Raw genomic sequence first — 24,858 nt, 5'->3', positions numbered from 1 at the left:
ACCCTCCGTCTCTGTAACCCCTCCCTCAACAACACCCTTCCTGTCTCTGTAACCCCTCCCTCACCAACCCCCTTTCCTGTCTCTGTAACCTCTCCCTCGCCTACACCCCTCCCTGTCTCTGTAACCCCTCCCTCACCAACCCTTCCTGTCTCTGTAACCCCTCCCTCACCAACCCCCTTTCCTGTCTCTGTAACCCCCTCCCTCATTACAACACTCTGTCACTGTGAACTCCCTTGGTGCTATACCCCAGCCGTCTGTTACCTCTTCCTCATCTGTGACGCCCCTCTAAACCCCTATATTCCTCCCCATCTGTGTGATGCCCCCTCCCCGGCCCCTGTACCCCTCACACCTCATCCCACAGAATTCCCAGGGACCAGGTTAGATTCCCAGCCCAAACTCGTGATTGTTTGCTGGGAGCTGGCAGCGGGGGGCTGGGCTGCGAACCCTCTCAACACAGGGGGTGTCACACCCCAGAAACCTGCAGCCCATCAGACACGGGGAGTCAGTGGGGCAGAATTGTCCCTGGAGCCTGACCACATCGTTTCAAGTAAAACTCTGGATTATTTTAATCTGTCCTGATCCAAAACAGTTGTGCCAAACTGTTAGCCTCCTCTGGTTTACAGGGGCTGCCGCCTCTCGTCCCATTAGACCATTTTTTTTTGGAACATTCCTTCCACCAAATGAACTCCAGAGATCAGAAACAGCCAGGCATCACTTTCCTTCACGAGATGCTAATCCCAGGCTCCAGTCAGTTGCTGGACGTGCTCCTGCCAGTTGCACGACCTCAGATGCAACCCCGCTAAATATTTCAGCATGTAACGTCCTCAGTGTGCAACAGAGATCTGCTTTAAATCACATTCCTTCTGTAACGGCACTCTTAAAGGGGAAGGCCGCTGAACCGAGCTGGCTTCCAGCCTGGTCCATCTCCCGTAGCCCTCCTCCAGCACAGCGAAATGGACGTTCCCCAGGAGGAGAGAGTGGAGTTACACTTGGTTAAATTCCTGCTCCGGCATTTCCCTGTCTCTGTAATCCCCACACACCTACACTCCACAAATTCTCTATAACTCCCTCCAGCCCCTACGACCTCCCTATCTCCATAACCCCCTCTGGTCCCTACACCCATCCTGGTCTCTATAACCCCCTCTGGTCCCTACACCCCTCCCATTCTCTATAACCCCCTCTGGTCCCTACACCCATCCCATTCTCTTTATACCCTCTCCAGCTCCTACACCCCTCCCATTCTCTATAACCCCCTCTGGTCCCTACACCCATCCTGGTCTCTATAACCCCCTCTGGTCCTTACACCCCTCCCATTCTCTATAACCCCCGCTGGTCCCTACACCCATCCTGGTCTCTATAACCCCCTCTGGTCCCTACACCCCTCCCATTCTCTATAACCCCCTCTGGTCCCTACACCCATCCTGGTTTCTATAACCCCCTCTGGTCCCTACACCCCTCCCATCCTCTATAACCCCCTCTGGTCCCTACACCCATCCTGGTCTCTATAACCCCTTATGGTCCTTACACCCCTCCCACTCTCCATAAGCCCCTCCAGTCCCTACAGCCATCCTGGTCTCTATAACCCCTTCTGGACCCTACACCCCTCCCACTGTCCATAAGCCCCTCCAGTCCCTACACCCCTCCCACTCTCCATAAGCCCCTCCAGTCCCTACAGCCCTCCCAGTGAGGATAACGGAGCAGCAAGTTAACTGGCTGACCACAGTTAGCTGTGTCATGGTTGGATCGTCCCATACCAAAGGTTGGGGGTTCAACTCCCACCTCAGGGGTTAAAGGTTGATTTGCCACTGAAATACGGCAGGTCGGCGGTAGCGCCAGAGAGATACGTAGTAGACGTTAAACAGTGCCTGTTCTTTCATTCAGATTCAGGGTTTTCTGTCCCATCTACATCGAAACATACAGTGAAATGCATCGTTTGCATTAACAGCCAACGCAATCTCAGCACGGACCTGGGCCGGCTTCTGTGCTGCAGTGATCTCTGACTTTAAGTTAACAATGACAAACTTCTAAAGATGTGTGGTGGATAGTATATTGACTGGCTGCATCACAGCCTGGTATGGAAACACCAATCCCTCTGAACGGAAAATCCTACAAAAGGTAGTAGGTTCGGCCCAGTCTATCAAGGGTAAAGACCTCCCCACCTTTGAGCTGTCGTGGGAAAGCAGCATCCATCATCAAAGATCCTCACCCAGGCCATGCTCTCTTCTTGCTGCTGCCATCAGGTAGGAGGTACAGGAGCCTCAGGACTCGCACCACCAGGTTCAGGAACAAATAATACCCCTTAACCATCAGTCTCTTGAATAAAAGGGGATAAGTACACTCACTTGCCCCATCATTTGAAATGTTCCTGCAACCAACTATCTCACTTTAAGGACTCTTTATCTCATGTTCTCATTATTTATTGCTATTTATTTATATTTGCATTTGCACAGTTTGTTGTCTTCTGCACTCTGGTTGATCTTTCATTGATCCTGTTATAGTTACTACTCTATAGATTTGCTGAGTATGCCCACAGGAAAATGAATCTCAGGGTTGTATATGGTGACATATACGTACTCTGAAAATAACATTTACTTTGAACTTTGAGCCGAGAACAGCCTATTAGTGTTGCTACATATTCCAGCATCAACACAGCATGCCTACAATGCTTGGCGAAACACAGAACACACCAAGCAACAAGACAACAACAACAAAACAATCCCCATTCCTCCCACCCAGCCAAGCTAACCCCAGGGCTGCCCATCTGCTTTGGCCTCCAGCCTCCAGTAGACTAACGGGCCTTTGACTTTCCCAACAGTCTTGCAGAGGTTCACAGACTCAGGGCTCTAGTCATTGGGCCTTGGCCTCTGGGCTTCTGATCATTCTTCGGGCTTTGATCTTGACCTCTGATTGACCTTTGCACCTCAGTCTTTGGTATCGACCCCGGGACTCACCATAATGATGAATGAGGGCCCTGGATGAGGAACCCAAAACTCCAGACTCTCCGATGATGTGATGCCCAGCACTAGGCCTTGAACTCTGACCTCACGATTCACATCCCAAGGGGCAGTCGCCGGCCCCTGTTTCTCATTGGTCTGCTGACATCCGACCATGTCCACGTTGCTGACCTTCCAAAATGGAGCCGAGGCTTGGATGCTGGCATGTCCACTATCTCCCCCACATCCTTGTCTCTAAACTCTAACCTGATCTCTAACCCCCCTCTGTTCCAAAACCATCCCTACGAAACTAAAGAAACAACCATGTCCATTTAGAACGGAGATTGGGAGTAATTTCTCTAGCCAGAGTGGTGAGTCTGTGGAATTTGTTGCCACAGGCAGCTGTGGAGGCCAAGTCATTAGGTGTATTTAAGGCAGAGGTTGATAGATTCTTGATTGGTCAGAGCATGAAGGGATACGGGGAGAAGGCAGGAGATTGGGGCTGACAGGGAAATGGATTGACCATAATGAATGGCGGTGCAGACTCAATGGGCTAAGTGGCCTAATTCTGCTCTTATGTCTTGTGGTCACGAACTTGACAGAAACTGCAGCTCGACGCCATCTTGGCACCTCATCTTTGGGGTGGTTGGTTAGGCCACCATTATGAATGAGAGTTGGTGGTGGTGGGGGAGGGGGGGTTCTCTCCAGGACCCTGCGATCAATGTCTCTCCAGAGCTAGATGGTGTGTCCTTCACCACGTGGTTGTTATAGAACCTTGCAGAGTTCACAAGCCCACTGCATTCCCTGTACCGCAAAAATCCTTGCTGGGCGTGAGGTTGGAGGAAGGCTCTAGAGAGAGGTACACTGAGGCTTGGCAGGGAATGGAGTTGGGGGCTGCCCTCAAACAGCCCCAGGCTCCATCGGAGATCACCACAGTAAGGTGGCACCGAGCTAGGATCCAGGGGATCCCCCGCACATCCCTGAGTCTCACCGTGACAACTTTGACAAACTTCTAGAAGCACAAGAGATTCTGCAGATGCTGGAAATCCAGAGTGATGCACACACACACACAACGCTGGAGGAGCTCAGCAGATCAGGCAGCTGATGATTTGGGCCGAGACCCTTCATCAGGACTGCTACATATTCTATAGATACATTCTACAGATTGTGTCACGGCAAGGTATGGAAACACCAGTTCCCAAGAACCAAATAGACTACAGAAGTGTGTACAGCCCAATCCATCACAGGAAAAGCCCCTCCCACCATTCAGCACACCTACAAGGAACACTGCCACAAGAAAGCAGCAACCATCATCAAAGCCACCCACCATCCAGACCATGCTCTCTTCCTGCTACTACCTTCGTGCAGGAGGTACAGCAGCCTCAGGTCCCACACCACCAGGTTCAGGAACAGTTATTACCCCACAACCATCAGGCTCCTGAACCAGTGTGGATAACTTCACTCACCACAATGAGCCTCAGGTCCCACACCACCAGGTTCAGGAACAGTTATTACCCCACAACCATCAGGCTCCTGAACCAGTGTGGATAACTTCACGCACCACAACAACCTACAGACTCACTTTCAAGGACTTGACAACTCATGTTCTCAGTATTATTTATTTGTTTATTTGCACATTTTTATTTATTTGTTGAGATAAAGCGTGGAATAAGCTTTTCCAACCCTTTAAACCGTGCCCCTCCCCCCCCAATAGTAATCCTCTAAATTAGCCCTTCTCTAATAACGGGACAATTTACAAGACCAATTCACCTACTAACCAGTACACCTTTGGACTGTGGGAGGAAACCGGAGCACCCAGAGGAAACCCACGTGGTCACGGGGAGAACGTACAAACTCCTTACAGACAGTGGTGGGAATTGATCCCGCTTATCGGTACTGTAAAGCACTGTGCTAACCACTACACTACCATGCTCATTTGCACATTGGTTGCTTGTCAGTTTATGCATAGCTTTTCATTAATTCAATTGTATTTCTTTATTTTCCTGTAAATGCCTGCAAGAAAATGAATCTCAAGGCAGCATCAGGTGGCATTACGTCCTTCGGTAATAAATTCACTTTGAATTACTGAATGCTGGCCCTTCCTTGCAGATCGTGCTCAAATTACCCATCCACCTCAGCACCAGGCCTGCCAGCCAACAGCTCCCCCCGCTCACTCTACACTTCCTATCCAGCTCCTTTGGCATTCCGAGACTCCCTACGCCCCATCCTCTGCCTCTGGATGGTGCCATGGGAGGTGGGCATTGAAGGAGGGGGGAGGGGGATGGTGAAAGGGGACCGGCGGAGGAGATGGTTTGGGGGGGGCACAGGTGGTGCTGGCAGGGGGCCCGAGCGAAGGTAAATCAACTGAAACTCACCGGAGCGCCCGCAATCCGCACAGGAAATGAGATCTTCAGGAAACCCTGTCTTCTTGTTCCCAGAAGTCCCACCCAGACAGAAATCGCAATAGGTGTTCGGAATGATGCTTCCATCGGGAGCTTTCCTGGCTGGGGGACATTATGCAAGAATCAATATGAGGCAGAGAGAGGTGACACACCTGCTTTATTGGCCCCAGGCCTGTGCCTCTGACCCAGGAGGGTAGGAGATAGCCACGTACTCAACGGGCTAGCATTCATTTCAAGAGGACTGGAATATAAAAGCAAGGACGTAATGCTGAGGCTTTATAAGGCTTTGCTCAGACCACACTTGGAGTATTGTGAGCCATTTTGGTCCCTTACCTACAAAAGGATGTGCTGTCATTGGAGAAGGAGCAGAGGGGGTACATCAGAATCATCCCGAGAATCAAAGGATTATCATATGAGGAGCGTTTGATGGCTCTCAGTCTGTACTTGCTGGAGTTTAGAAGAATTTCGGGGGATCTCATTGAAACCTATTGAAAATCTAAAGGCCTAGCTAGAGTGGATGTAGAGAGGATGTTTCCTATGTTGGGGGGAGTCTAGGATCAGAGGGCACAGATAGAGTGGATGTGGAGAGGATGTTTCCTATGGTGGGGGGAGTCTAAGACCAGAGGACACAGGTAGAGGTGGATGTGGGGAGGATGTTTCCTATGATGGGAGAGTCCAAGACCAGAGGGCACAGATAGAGTGGATATGGAGAGGACGTTTCCTATGATGAGGGAGTCTAGGACCAGAGGGCACAGATAGAGTGAACGTGGAGAGGATGTTTCCTATAGTGAGGGAGTCGAGGACCAGAGGACACAGATAGAGTGGATGTGGAGAGGATGTTTCCTATGATGAGAGAGTCTAGGACCAGAGGACATGGATAGAGTGGATGTGGAGAGGATGTTTCCTATAGTGAGGGAGTCTAGGACCAGAGGGCACAGTTAGAGTGGATGTGGAGAGGATGTTTCCTATAGTGAGGGAGTCTAGGACCAGAGGGCACAGTTAGAGTGGATGCGGAGAGGATGTTTCCTATAGTGGGGGAGTCTAGGACCAGAGGGCACAGATAGAGTGGATGTGGAGAGGATGTTTCCTATAGTGAAGGAGTCTAGGACCAGAGGGCACAGTTAGAGTGGATGCGGAGAGGATGTTTCCTATAGTGGGGGAGTCTAGGACCAGAGGGCACAGATAGAGTGGATGTGGAGAGGATGTTTCCTATGGTGGGGGGAGTCTAAGACCAGAGGACACAGGTAGAGGTGGATGTGGGGAGGATGTTTCCTATGATGGGAGAGTCCCAGACCAGAGGGCACAGATAGAGTGGATATGGAGAGGACGTTTCCTATGATGAGGGAGTCTAGGACCAGAGGGCACAGATAGAGTGAACGTGGAGAGGATGTTTCCTATAGTGAGGGAGTCGAGGACCAGAGGACACAGATAGAGTGGATGTGGAGAGGATGTTTCCTATGATGAGAGAGTCTAGGACCAGAGGACATGGATAGAGTGGATGTGGAGAGGATGTTTCCTATAGTGGGGGAGTCTAGGACCAGAGGGCACAGATAGAGTGGATGTGGAGAGGATGTTTCCTATAGTGAGGGAGTCTAGGACCAGAGGGCACAGTTAGAGTGGATGCGGAGAGGATGTTTCCTATAGTGGGGGAGTCTAGGACCAGAGGGCACAGATAGAGTGGATGTGGAGAGGATGTTTCCTATAGTGAGGGAGTCTAGGACCAGAGGGCACAGTTAGAGTGGATGCGGAGAGGATGTTTCATATAGTGGGGGAGTCTAGGACCAGAGGGCACAGATAGAGTGGATGTGGAGAGGATGTTTCCTATGGTGGGGGGAGTCTAAGACCAGAGGACACAGGTAGAGGTGGATGTGGGGAGGATGTTTCCTATGATGGGAGAGTCCCAGACCAGAGGGCACAGATAGAGTGGATATGGAGAGGACGTTTCCTATGATGAGGGAGTCTAGGACCAGAGGGCACAGATAGAGTGAACGTGGAGAGGATGTTTCCTATAGTGAGGGAGTCGAGGACCAGAGGACACAGATAGAGTGGATGTGGAGAGGATGTTTCCTATGATGAGAGAGTCTAGGACCAGAGGACATGGATAGAGTGGATGTGGAGAGGATGTTTCCTATAGTGGGGGAGTCTAGGACCAGAGGGCACAGATAGAGTGGATGTGGAGAGGATGTTTCCTATAGTGAGGGAGTCTAGGACCAGAGGGCACAGTTAGAGTGGATGCGGAGAGGATGTTTCCTATAGTGGGGGAGTCTAGGACCAGAGGGCACAGATAGAGTGGATGTGGAGAGGATGTTTCCTATAGTGAGGGAGTCTAGGACCAGAGGGCACAGTTAGAGTGGATGCGGAGAGGATGTTTCCTATAGTGGGGGAGTCTAGGACCAGAGGGCACAGATAGAGTGGATGTGGAGAGGATGTTTCCTATGGTGGGGGGAGTCTAAGACCAGAGGACACAGGTAGAGGTGGATGTGGGGAGGATGTTTCCTATGATGGGAGAGTCCCAGACCAGAGGGCACAGATAGAGTGGATATGGAGAGGACGTTTCCTATGATGAGGGAGTCTAGGACCAGAGGGCACAGATAGAGTGAACGTGGAGAGGATGTTTCCTATAGTGAGGGAGTCGAGGACCAGAGGACACAGATAGAGTGGATGTGGAGAGGATGTTTCCTATGATGAGAGAGTCTAGGACCAGAGGACATGGATAGAGTGGATGTGGAGAGGATGTTTCCTATAGTGGGGGAGTCTAGGACCAGAGGGCACAGATAGAGTGGATGTGGAGAGGATGTTTCCTATAGTGAGGGAGTCTAGGACCAGAGGGCACAGTTAGAGTGGATGCGGAGAGGATGTTTCCTATAGTGAGGGAGTCTAGGACCAGAGGGCACAGATAGAGTGGATGTGGAGAGGATGTTTCCTATAGTGAGGGAGTCTAGGACCAGAGGGCACAGTTAGAGTGGATGCGGAGAGGATGTTTCCTATAGTGGGGGAGTCTAGGACCAGAGGGCACAGATAGAGTGGATGTGGAGAGGATGTTTCCTATAGTGAGGGAGTCTAGGACCAGAGGGCACAGTTAGAGTGGATGCGGAGAGGATGTTTCCTATAGTGGGGGAGTCTAGGACCAGAGGGCACAGATAGAGTGGATGTGGAGAGGATGTTTCCTATGGTGGGGGGAGTCTAAGACCAGAGGACACAGATAGAGGTGGATGTGGGGAGGATGTTTCCTATGATGGGAGAGTCCCAGACCAGAGGGCACAGATAGAGTGGATATGGAGAGGACGTTTCCTATGATGAGGGAGTCTAGGACCAGAGGGCACAGATAGAGTGGACGTGGAGAGGATGTTTCCTATAGTGAGGGAGTCGAGGACCAGAGGACACAGATAGAGTGGATGTGGAGAGGATGTTTCCTATGATGAGAGAGTCTAGGACCAGAGGACATGGATAGAGTGGATGTGGAAAGGATGTTTCCTATAGTGAGGGAGTCTAGGACCAGAGGACACAGATAGAGTGGATGTGGAGAGGATGTTTCCTATGATGAGAGAGTCTAGGACCAGAGGGCACAGATAGGGTTGATGTGGAGAGGATGTTTCCTATGATGAGGGAGTCTAGGACCAGAGGGCACAGCCTCAGAATAGAAGGATGTCCATTAGAATAAAAATGAGGAAGTTCTTTAGTGAGAGGGTGGTGAAACTCATTGCCACAATGGCTGTGGAGGCTGAGCCATTGGGCTTATTTAACGTGAAGAGTGGTAAGTTCTTGATTAGAGGTCATGGGGGAGAAGGCTGGAGAATGGGGTTGAGAGGAATAATAAATCAGCCACGATGGAATGGTGAAGCAGACTTGATGGGCTTCTCCTCCTCCTTTGTCCTATGGGGTTTGGATCCTGTCTTACAGGGGCAGAGTTTCCACTGGGGAAACCTCCATGCTTCTTGCTAACCCCTTACCCACCTTTCAAGTCAAAAAGAGAACGTGTGCAAACCCCTTTCTGCCCCCCTCCAGAGCTTCGGGTATGCAGGGTATCCTGCAGTACTGAGGGAGAGACGGAGAGCCCATCTCCGGTTGGTGTCAGTGAACCCATGGATGGGCAGGAGTAGCTCTTCCTGAGGGGACAACCCACAATCAACACCAAGGAGCAATGGCCCGAATGGCTTCCTATCGGCCATCTCAGCCTTGGGCACATTGGCCCTGACTGGGCCAAGATCTCTAGAACTATAGTGGGGTCTCCTCATCTAACATGCCACAAAGGGGGCAGGACATTCCAAAGGCGCTTTGACAATTGGATGGGGTGGTGGGGACAGGACGGGAGGGGTGGGGGTTTGGTTAAGGGTGATGGGTGAGAGTCGAGAGGTGGACATAATGGTTTAGATTTCTGTATCAGTTTCCCATCTCCGTATGTACCTCTGGAGGGACTGGTGGATGTTGGGGGTGAGGGGCAGCAGTACTGAGTCAGGGGAATGCCCAGAGCCCTGAAAATTGAACCCCATTCCTTGCCGAACGGTTGCAGCTGGAGGACCTACCCACTGATGACGTTGGCTACATTTTACAGTTCCTGATAGCGAGAGTGCACAACAATCATCCAGTTCTCACCAAAGACTATGGTACTCCAGCAGTGCTCCGCATCAAGCAAGTGGAGGAAACTGTCCAGTCCATCACGGGCAAAGTCCTCTTCACCACTGTGTATATTCACATACAGAGCTGCCGCAAGGAAGAAGCACCCACCATCAAAGATCTCCACCATCCAGCACACGTTCTCTTTTCGCCTGTACAACCATCGGCAGGAGGTACACAACCCACACCGCCAGGTTCAGGAACAGTTATTACCCCACAACCATCAGGCTCCTGAACCAGTGTGGATAACTTCACTCACCACAATGAGCCTCAGGTCCCACACCACCAGGTTCAGGAACAATTATCACCCCACAACCATCAGGCTCCTGAACCAGTGTGGATAACTTCACTCACCACAATGAGCCTCAGGTCCCACACCAGCAGGTTAAGGAACAGTTATCACCCCACAACCATCAGGCTCCTGAACCAGTGTGGATAACTTCACTCACCACAATGAGCCTCAGGTCCCACACCACCAGGTTCAGGAACAGTTATTACCCCACAACCATCAGCCTCCTGAACCAGTGTGGATAACTTCACTCACCACAATGAGCCTCAGGTCCCACACCACCAGGTTCAGGAACAGTTATCACCCCACAACCATCAGGCTCCTGAACCAGTGTGGATAACTTCACTCACCACAACTCTGAACTGAGAAATAAATATGACTCATTTCCAAGGACTCTTTACACCTCGTGTTCTCAGTATTAATTTCGTATTTGCAGTTTGTCTTCTTTTGCACAGTGGTTATTTGTCCGTCTCTGTTTACCTAGGATCTTTTTTGTAAATTCTCTCGCATTTCTGTAGTTCTCCCAATAAATGTCTGCAAGAGCATGAATCTCAGGGAAGCATAATGTCATATACAGTATTTGTACTTTGATAAACATATTACTTTGAACTTTGAACATAATACACTCAGGTCAAGGCCATCCCTCCCCATCCACACAGTAGACGCTACAACACAATTTCACAGCTAACTCTCCCTCACGCCAATATTTATTTCTCAGCCAACCTGTGAGGCAGAGATCGTTTGGTCCCAACATATTGACACCACAGCAAAGAAGGCACAGCTGCGACCATATTTTATTAGGAGTTTGAGGAGATTTGGGATGTCACCAGGGACTGCAGCAAGATTCAAGATCAAGTATATTTATCATGTATATGTTAAACTTGCTGCCTGTTACACCACTGGTGTTTAGGGCAGCAATGAAGGTCCTCCATCTCTGGTGGTGTTCAGGGCTTCCTTCATCTTGTCAGTAGCTTCCTCTCGGTTTTCACTACTGTCAGTCATGCAAGTCCCAGGTGGAGACTCAGGAATACCGTCACACTCAGATGTAGAAGGATTCTTCATTGCTGTTTCCGTAACAATTTTGTTTGACCGGTCAGGGTTGTTAGTCCGGAGCTGAACCCCAAACCTGGAAGACTGATGAACCGCTCTTAAGTCTGGCCTCTACAGGTCAGTTTGGCATGGGTGACCCTACCAAGAGCCAAAGGAAAGGCATAGCATTTTCCCCACTGGCTCGGCAGAACAACACAGAACATAATAAACAACAACAAAACAAGGTCTGTTCCGACAGACTTCCACAGCACTCTGACGGTGGACAGCATTCTGACTGCTTGTATCATCATCAGGTACGGAGGCTCCACACCTGAAAAAGCTGCAGAGGGTTGTAGATTCAGCCAGTTCCTCTAGGACAGGGGCTACCAACCATTTTTGTGCCATGGGCCAAGGGGTCTATGGACCCCTGCTCTAGAAGATGGCATCCATCATTTAAGGACCTCCACCATCCAGGGCACCCTCCAAGAGGACCACAGCCTTGTTGTAGGGTTTGGAGTCTTGCGTGCTTCAGTGACATGGGGAGCCATATTGGCTGGAGTCAGGGCTTTATTGCTTTGGCTCTTGCTAAGGCCACCCATACCAAACAGGTCTAAGGGTAGAGGCCAGACTAGGAGTGGTTCACTGGTCCTGCAGGTTCAGAGATTCAGCTCAGGACTAAGAACTCTGACAGGTCAAACAAAATTGTAACAGAAACAGCAATGAAGATTCCTTCTACATCTGAGTGTGACAGAGATGGAGGACCTTCATTGCTGCCCTAAATGCCAGTGGCGTAACAGAAAGTAAGCAGTCCGCCTTCTCAATATTACCATCAGGGAGGAGGTACAGGAGCCTGAAGACGCACACTCAACAGCTTCTTCCCCTCTGGCAGATTTCTGAATGGTCCATCAACCTATGAACACAACCGCACTATTTTGCTCAATTTTTAAAAATATATTTCTTATTGTAAATTATAGTAATTTTTCTGTCTTGCTTTGAACTGCTGCCACAAAACAACAAATTTCATGACATATGTCAGTGACAATAAACCGATACTGAGTTTAATTGGTCATATCATTTCTACGTCTGTCAGTGCTTGCGAGAAGGAGAGAGAGTATTTTGGAGATATTGCCAGCTCCTCTGAGGCTCCACTGTGGGGTGAGCACCTTGCCGCTTTGCAAAGGCCTTGTCGCCTCATGACTGCTGGGCCTGACCCCTTCCCCAACAGCACCTGAGGAAGTGTTGCTGCACCTTCCCAGAACAGAATGGTCCAGGGCAGTCCACTCCAACCTTCCCCATATCAACCAACAGCAACAAAAAATAACTGAAAATGGAGGCTGATAGGTTCTTGGTTAGCAAGGGTGTAAAAGTTCATGGTGAAAAGCCAGCAGAAGGACTCCTGTCTACAAAAAGTAGTGGATATGGGTAAAGCCCACCCTACCATTGAGCACATCTACATGAAACACTGTCACAGGAAAGCAGCATCCATCATCAGGGACCCCCACCACCCAGGTCATGCTCTCTTCTCACTGCCCCACCACCGAAATGTTGCCACAACCAACGGACTCACTTTCAAGAACTCTTCATCTCATGTTCTCAGTATTTATTGCTTATTCATTTATTATTATTATTTTGTTTTTGCACAGTCTGTAGTCTTCTTCACGCTGGTTGAACACCCTAGTTGGGTGGTCTTTCATTGATTTTGTGTAATGGTTATTATTCTATAGATTTATTGAGTATGCCCACAAGAAAATAAATCCCAGGGTTGTACAGTATACGGTGACATAGACTACTTTGATAATAAATTTATTTTGAACTTTGAATGGGTTTGAGAGGGATAATAAATTTGCCATGATTGAATGATGGGTTGAACGGGCCTATTTCTGCTCTCATGTTTATACCTTCTGAGCACAGTCGAGAGGGAGGCGTGTGAATGTCAGACAGCTTGGCTATCAAGTGGATTCCAGACAGGGAGTTTTGGATGTGAGGACTTGGAGATCAGGTGGGTCATGAACGGAAGGCACCGGAGCAGGTGTACGTAGGCTTGACTGGGTCCCAGTGGCAGAGAAGCTCGAGCCCCTACCCTGCAATACCGAGGATCCAGGTTCGATCCTGCCCTCCAGCACCGTCCGCACAGTACTTCCACGTTCTCCCTGTGACACATCTGACTTTTCCCTTAAGTCCGCTGGTTTCCACAAGGTCACAAGACACATAGCAGAATTAGGCCACTTGGCCCATCAAGTCTGCTTCACTATTCTATCACGTCTGATTTATTTTCCCTCTCAACCCCATTCTCCTGCCATCTCCCCATAACCTTTGACACCCTGACTAATCAAGAACTTATCAAACTCTTCTTTAAGTATGCCCGATATCTTGGCCACTACAGCCGTCTGTGGCAACAAATTCCACATATTCACCACTCTCTAACCAGAGAAGTTCCTCCTTATCGCTCTTCTAAATGGACATCCCTCAATTCTGAGGCTGTGCCCTCTGATCCTAGACTCCCTCACCATAGGAAACATCCCCTCCACATCCGCTCTATCTGTGCCCCCTGATCCTAGATTCCCTCACCATAGGAAACATCCTCTCCACATCCACTCTATCTGTGCCCTCTGATCCTAGACTTCCTCACCATTGGAAACATCCTCTCCACATCCACTCTATCTGTGTCCTCTGGTCCTAGACTCCCTCACCATAGGAAACATCTTCTCCACACCCCCTCCAAGAAGATCTTTCAATATTTGTTAAGTATCTTTCCAGGTCCCAATGACGTGTTGGTTGCTGGGTTAATTGGCCACTGTAAGTTAGCCCAACTGCATGGGTGAGGGTGGAGATGGAAGGGGTGTATGTTGTTGGGAATGCAGTGAGATTGAAAAATGGGATCATCATAGAATTTGTGTCAATGGGTGAATGGTGGTCAGAATGTAATTGAAGGGCAGAAGAGCCCGTTAAATAGTAAAATAAATAGAGCAAAAAAAAGGAAATAAAAAAGTAGTGAGGTGATGTTCATGGGTTCAATGTCCATTCAAAAATCAGATGGCAGAGGAGAAGAAGCTGTTCCTGAATCGTTGAGTGTGTGTCTTCAGGCTCCTGTACCTCCTCCCTGATGGTAGCAATGAGAAGGGGGTATGTCCTCAATGATGAGGGTCCTTAATGATGGATGCCACCTTTCTGAGGCATCACTCCTTGAAGATGTCCTGGATACTATGGAGGCTAGTGCCCATGATGGAGCTGACTACTTTTGCAAATTTAACAAATTTCAAGGCATATGCCGGTGATATTAAACCTGATTCTAACTCTGATTCTCTTCATGGCAGAGACCATAAGACGGTAAGAGATAGGGTTATCGGCCCTGCCATTCGATTAAGGCTGATTTATTTTCCTCTCAACCCCACTCTCCTGCCTTCTCCCATCCCTCCGATGCCCTCACGCATTCAAGAACCACCTCTCTGAGCCCCACCAGACGGGAAGGATAAAAGACACGTCCTTCGGCATCGGGCCTCAGGGGAAATGAATAAATTTAGGGTTGATCAATGGAGAAAAATAATGAATAAAGGAGCTCTGATTTTGTTTTTTAAAATGAGAAGCATCTGGAAGTATTCGGTGAGGAGAACCAAGACCTTCGATCACTGCCTGTCGGAAGGTACAAACGCAGAGCTCTAGAATGTGGGGGGAAGGGGTTGAGTTTCGTTACAGAAGGACAGTTTCCTTGTACAGAGCCTGCCGCCGAATTTATAAACTGCCTCTCTGAGATTTTTTTCTGTACCGTGTCATTTGCATTCTCTACCAAATCTTCACATTCACTTCGTCTCAGGGAAAAAAAAGGTTTTTTAAAAAAATCACACATTAGGCGCCACCTCTCCTCTAAAATAAAACCCCAGGAATTAGCAAAGGTGCACGATCACCCACACACCTCTCGCCGGGACCCCCTCCCACCTATACACTGAAGGAATAGTATTTATTTCGGATTTATGCGAACGTTTTTCTTAATAATGTTGCTCGCCTGGTTTATATTCATCCTCCCTCTCTCCCTCCAATGAGGTGCTTTGACAGGAAGCCATTAAACAGGCCTCCCCTTAATTGAAACTATCACAGACTAACAAATATTAAGCCTAGGGCCTTCTCTGATATTTTTCTCCTGGAATCGAGATGAGCGGTCGCCATGCCAACCAAATAACCAGGGCAACAAAGCAATCCAATTTCTTTTTTTCAGCCTCTTTTTAAATAGATGAGGGCGATGAATATAATGCAGGCTCTGGCATTATTGATTTTCACATCCAGCACTGGCCCAATACATTTCGCTTAATGTTGAGGCCTAATCTTCAAACGGCAGAATGAGTCAGGGTCTGAGATTAGGTCGGCTTCCACGCATCGCTTCGCCAGGCCCAAAGACAATAGTACCGATATTATTCTCTGCCTTTTCTACCTTCGATATTTGACCTTTCCTTAGGACCCAAAATGAGGTCATTCTGGCCCATCAAATTCGTGCTAGCCCACAGACCAATTCCCTCTCAGGACCCCAAATTCTAACCCTTGCTTGCACACTCTGGAGGGTCACAGGGGAGAACGTGCAAACCCCACGTGGGTCAGGATGGAACACGGATCACTGAAGCTGAGAAACAGCAGCTTAATCCATTACACAGATAAACATAGTATTGAACAGGAACAGTTCATTCAGAGAGAGCCTGTCTGAGATACCAAAGCACTGTGTTCGGGACTGTAGCTTTTGATGGACTCTAGATCAAGGCCTCTTTGGGGGCTTTGCTACTGTTCGCATGTGGGGGGGGGGTCGGTGCTTCTGCTGGCACAAGTGGGGAGGGGGGAGGGGGAGGGGAGGGTCAACGATTCTGCTGCTGCTTTTGCGTGGGAGGGAGAGGGGCGGCTTTATGGTTCTGATGTTTCTATCATTCATTCTATGGGGTTTCTTGCTTCGTGGATGTCTGTGAAGAGTAAGAATTTCAGGTTGTATACTGTAACGATTCTCCAATATTAAATTGAACCGTTTGAAAGGCTTAGCGCAGGGGTTCCCACGCTGGAGTCCACAGACCCCTCAGTTAATGGTAGGATGGTAGGGGTCCATGCCATAACAAGGGTGGACAACCCCTGTTTCAGAGGGATATAACTTCACTTGCCCCATCACTGAACTCTTCACACAACCAATGGACTCACTTTCAAGGACTCGATAAAACAGTGGATATGGCCCAGTTCATCACGGGTCATTTACATTAAACTTTGTCACAGAAAAGCAGCAGCATCATCATCAGGGAAACCCCCTCTCCCCCGACCCTCCCAATCACCCAGGACATGTTGTCTTCTCTTTTCTGCCAACAGGAAGAAGGCACAGGAGCTTCAGGACCCACCAGATTCAGGAACAGTTATTACCCCTCAGCCATCAGGTTCTTGAACCACAGGGGATAACTTCACTCAACTTCACTTGCACCATCATTGAAATGTTCCCACAACCTATAGGCTCACTTTCAGGGACTCTTCATCTCATGTTCTCAATACTTATTGCTTACTTAGTTTTTTTTTTGTGTTTGCATAGTTGTCTTCTGCACGCTCAAGTTGGTGCGGTGTTTCATTCATTCTGTTATGGTTATTATTCTATAGATTTATTGAGTATGTCTGAAAGAAAGTTAATCTCAGGGTTGTATATGTACTTCGATAATATACTTTACTTTGAACTTTACGAGCCAAATACGGGCAAGTTGGACTAGCTTGGAGAGATACATTGGGCAGCATGATGAGTTGGGTTGAAGATGCCCATGTCCATGCCTACGTCGGTGAAAGGTGACCAGGGCCACAACATTGGAAGTGAGGCATTCCATTGGTACACAGCAAGATCCCACAAACAGCAGCGCAATCATGATCCCACTGCTGAGTCAGCAGAAGGCTAAAGCAAGTGAACACAAATCCAAAGAACTAGGAGTACTGACACAATGACCCAGGGCCTGAAAGGTGTTTGCCCTCGGGGCTGGGAGGTTGGAAGTTGGGAAGCAGCCCAGTCCAATGATTCAAAGGTTCCACCTGATGTCAGAGACTGTATGCAGTATACAACCTGAAATTCTTACTCCTCACAGACAATTTAATATCAGAGACTGCATACAGTATACAACCTGAAATTCTTACTCCTCACAGACAATTTAATATCAGAGACTGTATACAGTATACAACCTGAAATTCTTACTCCTCACAGACAATTTAATATCAGAGACTGTATACAGTATACAACCTGAAATTCTTACTCTTCACAGACAATTTAATATCAGAGACTGTATACAGTATACAACCTGAAATTCTTACTCCTCACAATTTAATATCAGAGACTGTATACAGTATACAACCTGAAATTCTTACTCCTCACAGACAATTTAATATCAGAGACTATATACAGTATACAACCTGAAATTCTTACTCGTCACAGATATCCACGAAACAGAAGAGAAACCCCAAAGAATGAATGATACACGATGGAGGGTGTGAACCTGTCGGTCCCTGAGTCGGGGAGCTTGAAAAAGTGACGTGGGAGATTGTAACACTGGAACAGCGAGTTGCTCTTCCCCACTCTCATTGCTGCAGGAGAGTGAACGCTCTCTCCCTCAATGGAGAGAGAGCCTGTCTGAGATACCTAAGTGCGGGTTTGTGGACTGTAGTTCGATGGACTCTGGTTCAGGGGCTCTTAGGTGCTTCTGCCGCTGATTGAATGGTGAGGGGGGATGGGGGGGGTCGGTGCTTCCACTGGCATGGTGGGGGATGGAGGGGGTCGGTGCTTTTCCTGATGCTTGTGTGAAGGGAGGGGTCTTTGGGGCTTCGATGTTTCTGTCATTCATTTTATGTTTTTTCTGTTTCGTGGATGTCTGCGAAGAGGACAAATTTCAGGTTGTACACTGTATATATACACTGAAATCAAGATGCACTTTGAAACTTTGAACCCACACTGGAAAAAAAATTCAGAGACACAGAACGCTGCAGATGCTAGAACCTGGAGCAACAAAACGAACTGTTGAAGGGGCTCAGCCTGCTGAGCAGTATCTGTGGACCCAAAGGGACTGTGGACATTCCACAACTAAAGCAGAGTCGTTCCAAAACATCGCCATTCCGCACCATGAGCCTCCAGGAGGTCTTCCATGTTTTCTGGCCAAGGAAGATCTCCAGCATGGCCCGACTCCTTCAGTGTCACCAAGACGACATGGCCACCATAATCATGAGGAAATGCTGGAGATGGATTGGGCACATGATGAGAAGAGAGGGCAATTCCATCAGCTCTTCACTGGAACCCCGAAGGAAGGAGGAAACGTGGGAGACCAAAGGCAACTTGGTGCCGTACCATAAAGGCAAAAATGAAGACCCTGACCCACACCTGGGGTGCAGTAGTGAAGATGGCCAAGGACAGACAGACTTCATTGCTGCCCTAAAGCACCAGGGTGTAACAGGCAGTAACTATGATCTAAAACGTCAACTAAACTCTCTGCCTCCACAGAGGCACCCTCTCTTCTGAGCTCCTCCGGCAGTATGTGTGCTTTGTTTTATTTAGGAGATACAGCACAATATTGGGAATTGACATAGCATGAGAGATTCTGTGGATGCTGGAAATCCAGAGCAACACACACACACACACAATGCTGGAGGAACTCAGCAGGCCAGGCCAGAGGATATAAATAACACACAAAAAATGCTGGTGAAGAGGTTAACTATCTCTTCTTTCAGTTAGTCCTGACAAAGGGTCTCGGCCCGAAACGTCGACTGTACCTCTTCCTATGGATGCTGCCTGGCCTGCTGCGTTCACCAGCAATTTCTGTGTGTGTTGCTTGAAGTTCCAGCCTCAGCAGACTTCCTCGTGTTTGCAGAGGAATAAACAGTTGAGACCCTTCATCAGGATTCCTAATTGGCTCAGAAGCGACTCAGACACTTACGATTCTGCAAATCCCAAGGCAGACCAACGGCCCCCCCCCCCCCCCGCCCCTCCGGCAACCCCATTGAGGGCTCTGATCACACACTCACACGCGCCAGGGTAGAGTTTACGCCTTCTCCCTGTGGCTGCGCGGGCTCCCTCGCAGTTACTCCAGCTCCCTCCTGCAACCCAAACACGTGCGAGATTGGCCATCTTATATCATCCCCATTGTGGATCAGAACCAAGTTTATCATCACCAGTATAGGTCGTGAAACTTGTTGTCTTTGCGGCAGCAGTGCATTGCAGTACACGATAATAGAGAGAAAACTGTGAGTTATAGTAAATATATATATATATATAAAGTTAAATTAAATAGGTACTGTAGTACAAAAAACAGAAATAAATAGTGAGTTAGTGTTCATGGGTTCAATGTCCATTCAGAAATCGGAAGGCAGAGGGGAAGAGGTGAATCACTGAGTGAGTACATCTATGGAATCTGTGCCGGGGTTGTGGGGCGGGGGGGGGTGGATTTGATGGGAAACCTAACAGCGTGAGATGGTTGATGGTCAGCATCCACTATGGGCCGAACGCCCTGTCCCTGGGCTGTATCTCTCCAAGACCCTTCGGGCAGACACATATCTTCGACAAAGGGCTCAACAATGAGAGCCGGGGACAGAAAAGATGCAATTAGCATGGAGTGTTGGCTTTCTCCCCCAAGACTGTTGGGGGGGATGGAACTCAGGGAACGTGTTTAAACAGGACCTGATTCACTTGGGTTTCTAGGTAACCTGCCTCTCTGTACAGTAGAATTGCTAGAATCCTGGTCACATTTATTTAGGTGAAGTGTTTAGAGACACAGCACGGTAACAGGACCATCTGGCCCACAGCCCACGTCGCCCAGTTACACCCAAGTGACCAATTAACATTCTAACTGGTACGTCTTTGGACCGTGGGGGGAAACCCCCGCAGTCACGGGGGGACGTACGGACAGCAGTGAGAACTGAAGCCGGGTCGCTGGCGCTGTAGTCGGGCTGCCTTGTTGCCCAAAGCGGATGAGTACACACAAAACAAAGTCCTCCAAGGGGACCACAACCTTGTCTTTGGGTTCGGAGGCTCGCGTGCCTCAATGATCTGGAGAGCTGTGTTGGCTGGAGTCCGGCATTTATGCTTTGGCTCTTGGTAGGGTCGCCCACGTCAAACAGGTCAAAGGGTAGCGGGCAGACAAAGAGTGGTTCCCCCAGTCCTCCAGGTTTGAGGGTTCAGCTCAGGGCTAACAACCCTGACTGGTCAGACAGAACTATTATGGAAACAGCAATGAAGAATCCTTCCAGATCTGAGTCTCCACCCGGGACTTACGTGACTGACAGCAGTGAAAACCAAGAGGAAACTATTGACACGATGAAGGAAGCCCTGAACTCTGCCAGAGATGGAGGACATTCACTGCTGCCCTAAACACCAGCCGCGTAACAGACAGTAAGAAGAACACACGCAAAATGATGGAGAGATTCAGCAGGCCAGGCAGCACCTATGGAAATGAATAAACAGTTGATGTTTTGGGCCAAGACCCTGCTTCACTTTCCGGATTGCTGTAAATTAGAATTGGTTGACTGACATCACATGTATGGTGCTACAGTGAAAAGTTGTTCACACAGATCAGATCATCACACAGTGCATTGAGGTAGAACAAGGTAAAGCAATAACAATGCAGAATAAAGTGTACGGCTACAGAGCGAGAGCAGTGCAGGTAATCGATACAGTGTGAGGTCAGGAGTCAACATCATTGTGTAAGAGGTCTGATAACAGCAGTCCTGGAGCCAGCTGGTACATCCTTTCAGGCTTTTGTATCTTCCATCCGATGTAAGAGGGGAGGACAGAGAACGTCTGTGGTACGTGAGGTGTTTGCTTTTGCTGGCTGCTTTACTGAAGTAGAGAGAAGTGTAGTTAGAGTCCAGAGAAGGGAGGCTGGTTTTTGTGATGGGCATTACAGAGAGATAGAGTCCACAGAGGGGAGGGAGGTTCCTATAAAATGTATTACACCATAAAATCATAGGATATAGGAGCAGAATTACGCCATTCAGTCCATTGAGTCTTATCCGCCATTTCATCATGGCTGATCCATATAACCATACAACAATTACAGCATGGAAACAGGCCATCTCGCCCCTTCTAGTCCGTGCTGAACTCTTACTCTCACCTAGTCCCACCGACCTGCACTCAGCCCATAACCCTCTATTACTTTCCTGTCCATATAGCTGTCCAACTTAACTTTAAATGACAACATCAAACCTGCCTCAACCACTTCTGCTGGAAGCTCGTTCCACACAGCCACCACTCTCTGAGTAAAGAAGTTCCCCCTCATGTTACCCCTAAACTTTTGCCCTTTAACTCTCAACTCATGTCCTCTTGTTTGAATCTCCCCCATTCTCAATGGACAAAGCCTATCCACGTGAACTCTATCAATCCCCCTCATAATTTTAAACACCTCTATCAAGTTCCCCCTCAACCTTCTATGCTCCAAAGAATAAAGACCTAACTTGTTCAACCTTTCTCTGTAACTTAGGAGCTGAAACCCAGACAACATTTTAGTAAATCTCCTTTGGACTCTCTTAATTTTATTGACATCATTCCTATAATTCGGTGACCAGAACTGTACACAATACTCCAAATTTGGTCTTAGCAATGCCTTATACAATTTCAACATTACATCCCAACTCCTATACTCAATGCTTTCATTAATAAAAAGGCCAACATACCAAAAGCTTTCTTCACCACCCTATCCACATGAGATTCCACCTTCAGGGAACTATGCACCATTATTCTTAGATCCCTCTGTTCTACAGCATTCTTCAATGACCTACCATTTACCATGCATGTCCTATTTTGATTAGTCCTACCAAAATGTAGCACCTCACACTTATCAGCATTAAACTCCATCTGCCATCTTTCAGCCCACTCTTCTAACTGGCCTAAATCTCTCTGCAAGCTTTGAAAACCTACTTCATTATCCGCAACGCCACCTATCTTAGTTTCATCTGCATACTTACTAATCCAATTTACCATCCCATCATCCAGATCATTAATATATATGACAAACAACATTGGACCCAGTACAGATTCCTGAGGCACACCACTAGTCACTGGCCTCCAATCTGATAAACAGTTATCCACCACTACTCTCTGGTGTCTCCCATCTAGCCACTGCTGAATCCATTTTACTACTTCAATATTAATGCCTAACGATTGAACCTTCCTAACTAACCTTCCGTGTGGAACCTTGTCAAGGGCCTTACTGAAGTCCATATAGACAACACGCGCTTTACCCTTGTCAACTTTCCTAGTAACCTCATCAAAAAATTCAATAAGATTTGTCAAACATGACCTTCCACGCACAAATCCATGTTGACTGTTCCTAATCAGACCCTGTCTATCCAGATAATTATATATGCCATCTCTAAGAATACTTTCCATCAATTTACCCACCACTGACGTCAAACGCATAGGCCGATAATTGCTAGATTTACTCTTAGAACCCTTTTTAAACAATGGAACCACATGAGCAATACGCCAATCCTCCGGCACCATCCCCGTTTCTAATGATATTTGAAATATTTCTGTCAGTGCCCCTGCTATTTCCACACTAGCTTCCCTCAAGGTCCTAGGGAATATCTTGTCCGGACCCGGAGACTTATCCACTTTTATATTCCTTAAAAGTGCCAGTACTTCCTCTTCTTTAATCGTCATACGTTCCATAACTACCCTACTTGTTTCCCTTACCTTACACAATTCAATATCCTTCTCCTTAGTGAATACAGAAGAAAAGAAATTGTTCAATATCTCCCCCATCTCTTTTGGCTCTGAATATAGCTGTCCACTCTGATTCTCTAAGGGACCAATTTTATCCCTCACTATCCTTTTGCTATTAATATAACTGTAGATCCATTTTCCCTCTCAGCCCCAATCTCTAGCCTTCTCCCCATATCCCTTCATGCCTGACTAATCAAGAAACTATCAACGTCTGCCTTAAGTATGCCCAATGCCTTGGCCTCCACAGCTGCCTGTGGTAACAAATTCCACAGGTTCACCACTCTCTAGCTAAAGAAATTCTTTGTCATCTCCGTTCTAAAAGAATGCCCCTCTATTCCGAAGCTATGTCCTCTGGTCTTGGACTCTCCCACCATAGGAAACACTCTCTCCACATCCACTCTATTGAGGCCTTTCAATGTTCGATAGGTTTCAATGAGATCTCCACCCCCCCCCACAATTCTTCTGAATTCCAGTGAGTAGAGGCCAAGAGCCATCAAACACTTCTCATACGACAAGTCCTTCAATCCCAGAGCCATTTTCATGCACCTCCTTTGAACCTCTCCAATTATTCCTATTATTACTGTAACACACTTATAGTTCATTTTTTTTACAAGATGTGTACAACACACTCAAAATGTTGGAGGAACTCAGCAGGCCAGGCAGCATCTCTGGAAAAAAGACAGTCGACGTTTCAGGCTGAGACCCTTCGGAAGGTCCTTTTTTCCATAGCTGCTGCCTGGCCTACTGAATTCAGCATTTTGTGTGTGTTGCTCTGTCCATAGACACTGTCTGACCTGCTGAGTTGCTCCAGCATTTTGTGTGTGTTACTCTGACCTCAGACACTGTCTGACCTGCTGAGTTCCTCCAACATTTTGTGTGTGTTACTCCGACCATTGACACTGTCTGACCTGCTGAGTTCCTCCAGCATTTTGTCTGTGTTGCTCTGACCATCGACACTGTCTGACCTGTTGAGTTCCTCTGGCATTCTGTGTGTGTTACTCTGACCATCGACACTGTCTGACCTGTTGAGTTCCTCCAGCATTTTGTGTGTGTTGCTCTGACCATCGATCTGTCTGACCCGCTGAGTTCCTCCAGCATTTTGTGTGTGTTACTCTGACCATCGACACTGTCTGACCCGCTGAGTTCCTCCAGCATCTTGTGTGTGTTACTCTGACCATCGACACTGTCTGATCTGCTGAGTTCCTCCAGCATTTTGTGTGTGTTACTCTGACCATCGACACTGTCTGACCCGCTGAGTTCCTCCAGCATCTTGTGTGTGTTACTCTGACCATCGACACTGTCTGATCTGCTGAGTTCCTCCAGCATTTTGTGTGTGTTACTCTGACCATCGACACTGTCTGATCTGCTGAGTTCCTCCAGCATTTTGTGTGTGTTGCTCTGACCATCGATCTGTCTGACCCGCTGAGTTCCTCCAGCATTTTGTGTGTGTTACTCTGACCATCGACACTGTCTGACCCGCTGAGTTCCTCCAGCATCTTGTGTGTGTTACTCTGACCATCGACACTGTCTGATCTGCTGAGTTCCTCCAGCATTTTGTGTGTGTTACTCTGGATTTCCAGCAACTGCAGATTTCCTCTTGTTTGTGTTTTTAAAAGGTGAGTTGGTTTAGGGGGTAGAGTTGTTATTTTTCCTTGTAGTTTAACTTTCCTGTGCTTATTTTACGCAATTGCCTATATGCGAGTGATTGTTCAGTGAATTTCCAGGAAATGTACTGGAGCTGATTCTTACTTTTCTAGAAGTTTCCCTGCAGCCTACACTTTATACTTTATTGTCGCCAAACAATTGGTACTAGAACGTACAATCATCACAGCAATATTTGATTCTGCGCTTCCCGCTCCCTGGATTACAAATATTAAATATTAAAAATAGTAAAAATTA

The 24,858-nt window shown here is 48.0% G+C and overlaps 1 protein-coding gene across 1 annotated transcript in view; it reads right to left on the bottom strand.

Annotated features, from left to right (window-relative positions):
- Positions 1 to 24,858, bottom strand: part of LOC134354575 (zinc finger protein neuro-d4-like) — a 170,263-nt gene that overhangs the window by 25,618 nt on the left and 119,787 nt on the right. Inside the window, exon 8 of the mRNA XM_063063510.1 lies at positions 5,309 to 5,437. Within this exon, the coding sequence (XP_062919580.1) occupies positions 5,309 to 5,437 (129 nt within the window). The remainder of the gene's footprint in view (positions 1 to 5,308; positions 5,438 to 24,858) is intronic.

The sequence above is a fragment of the Mobula hypostoma genome, chromosome 12 (genome assembly GCF_963921235.1).
Source record: "Mobula hypostoma chromosome 12, sMobHyp1.1, whole genome shotgun sequence".
In the NCBI taxonomy this organism is placed as follows: domain Eukaryota; kingdom Metazoa; phylum Chordata; class Chondrichthyes; order Myliobatiformes; family Myliobatidae; genus Mobula; species Mobula hypostoma.
This window is presented reverse-complemented; position numbering and strand designations above follow the sequence as displayed.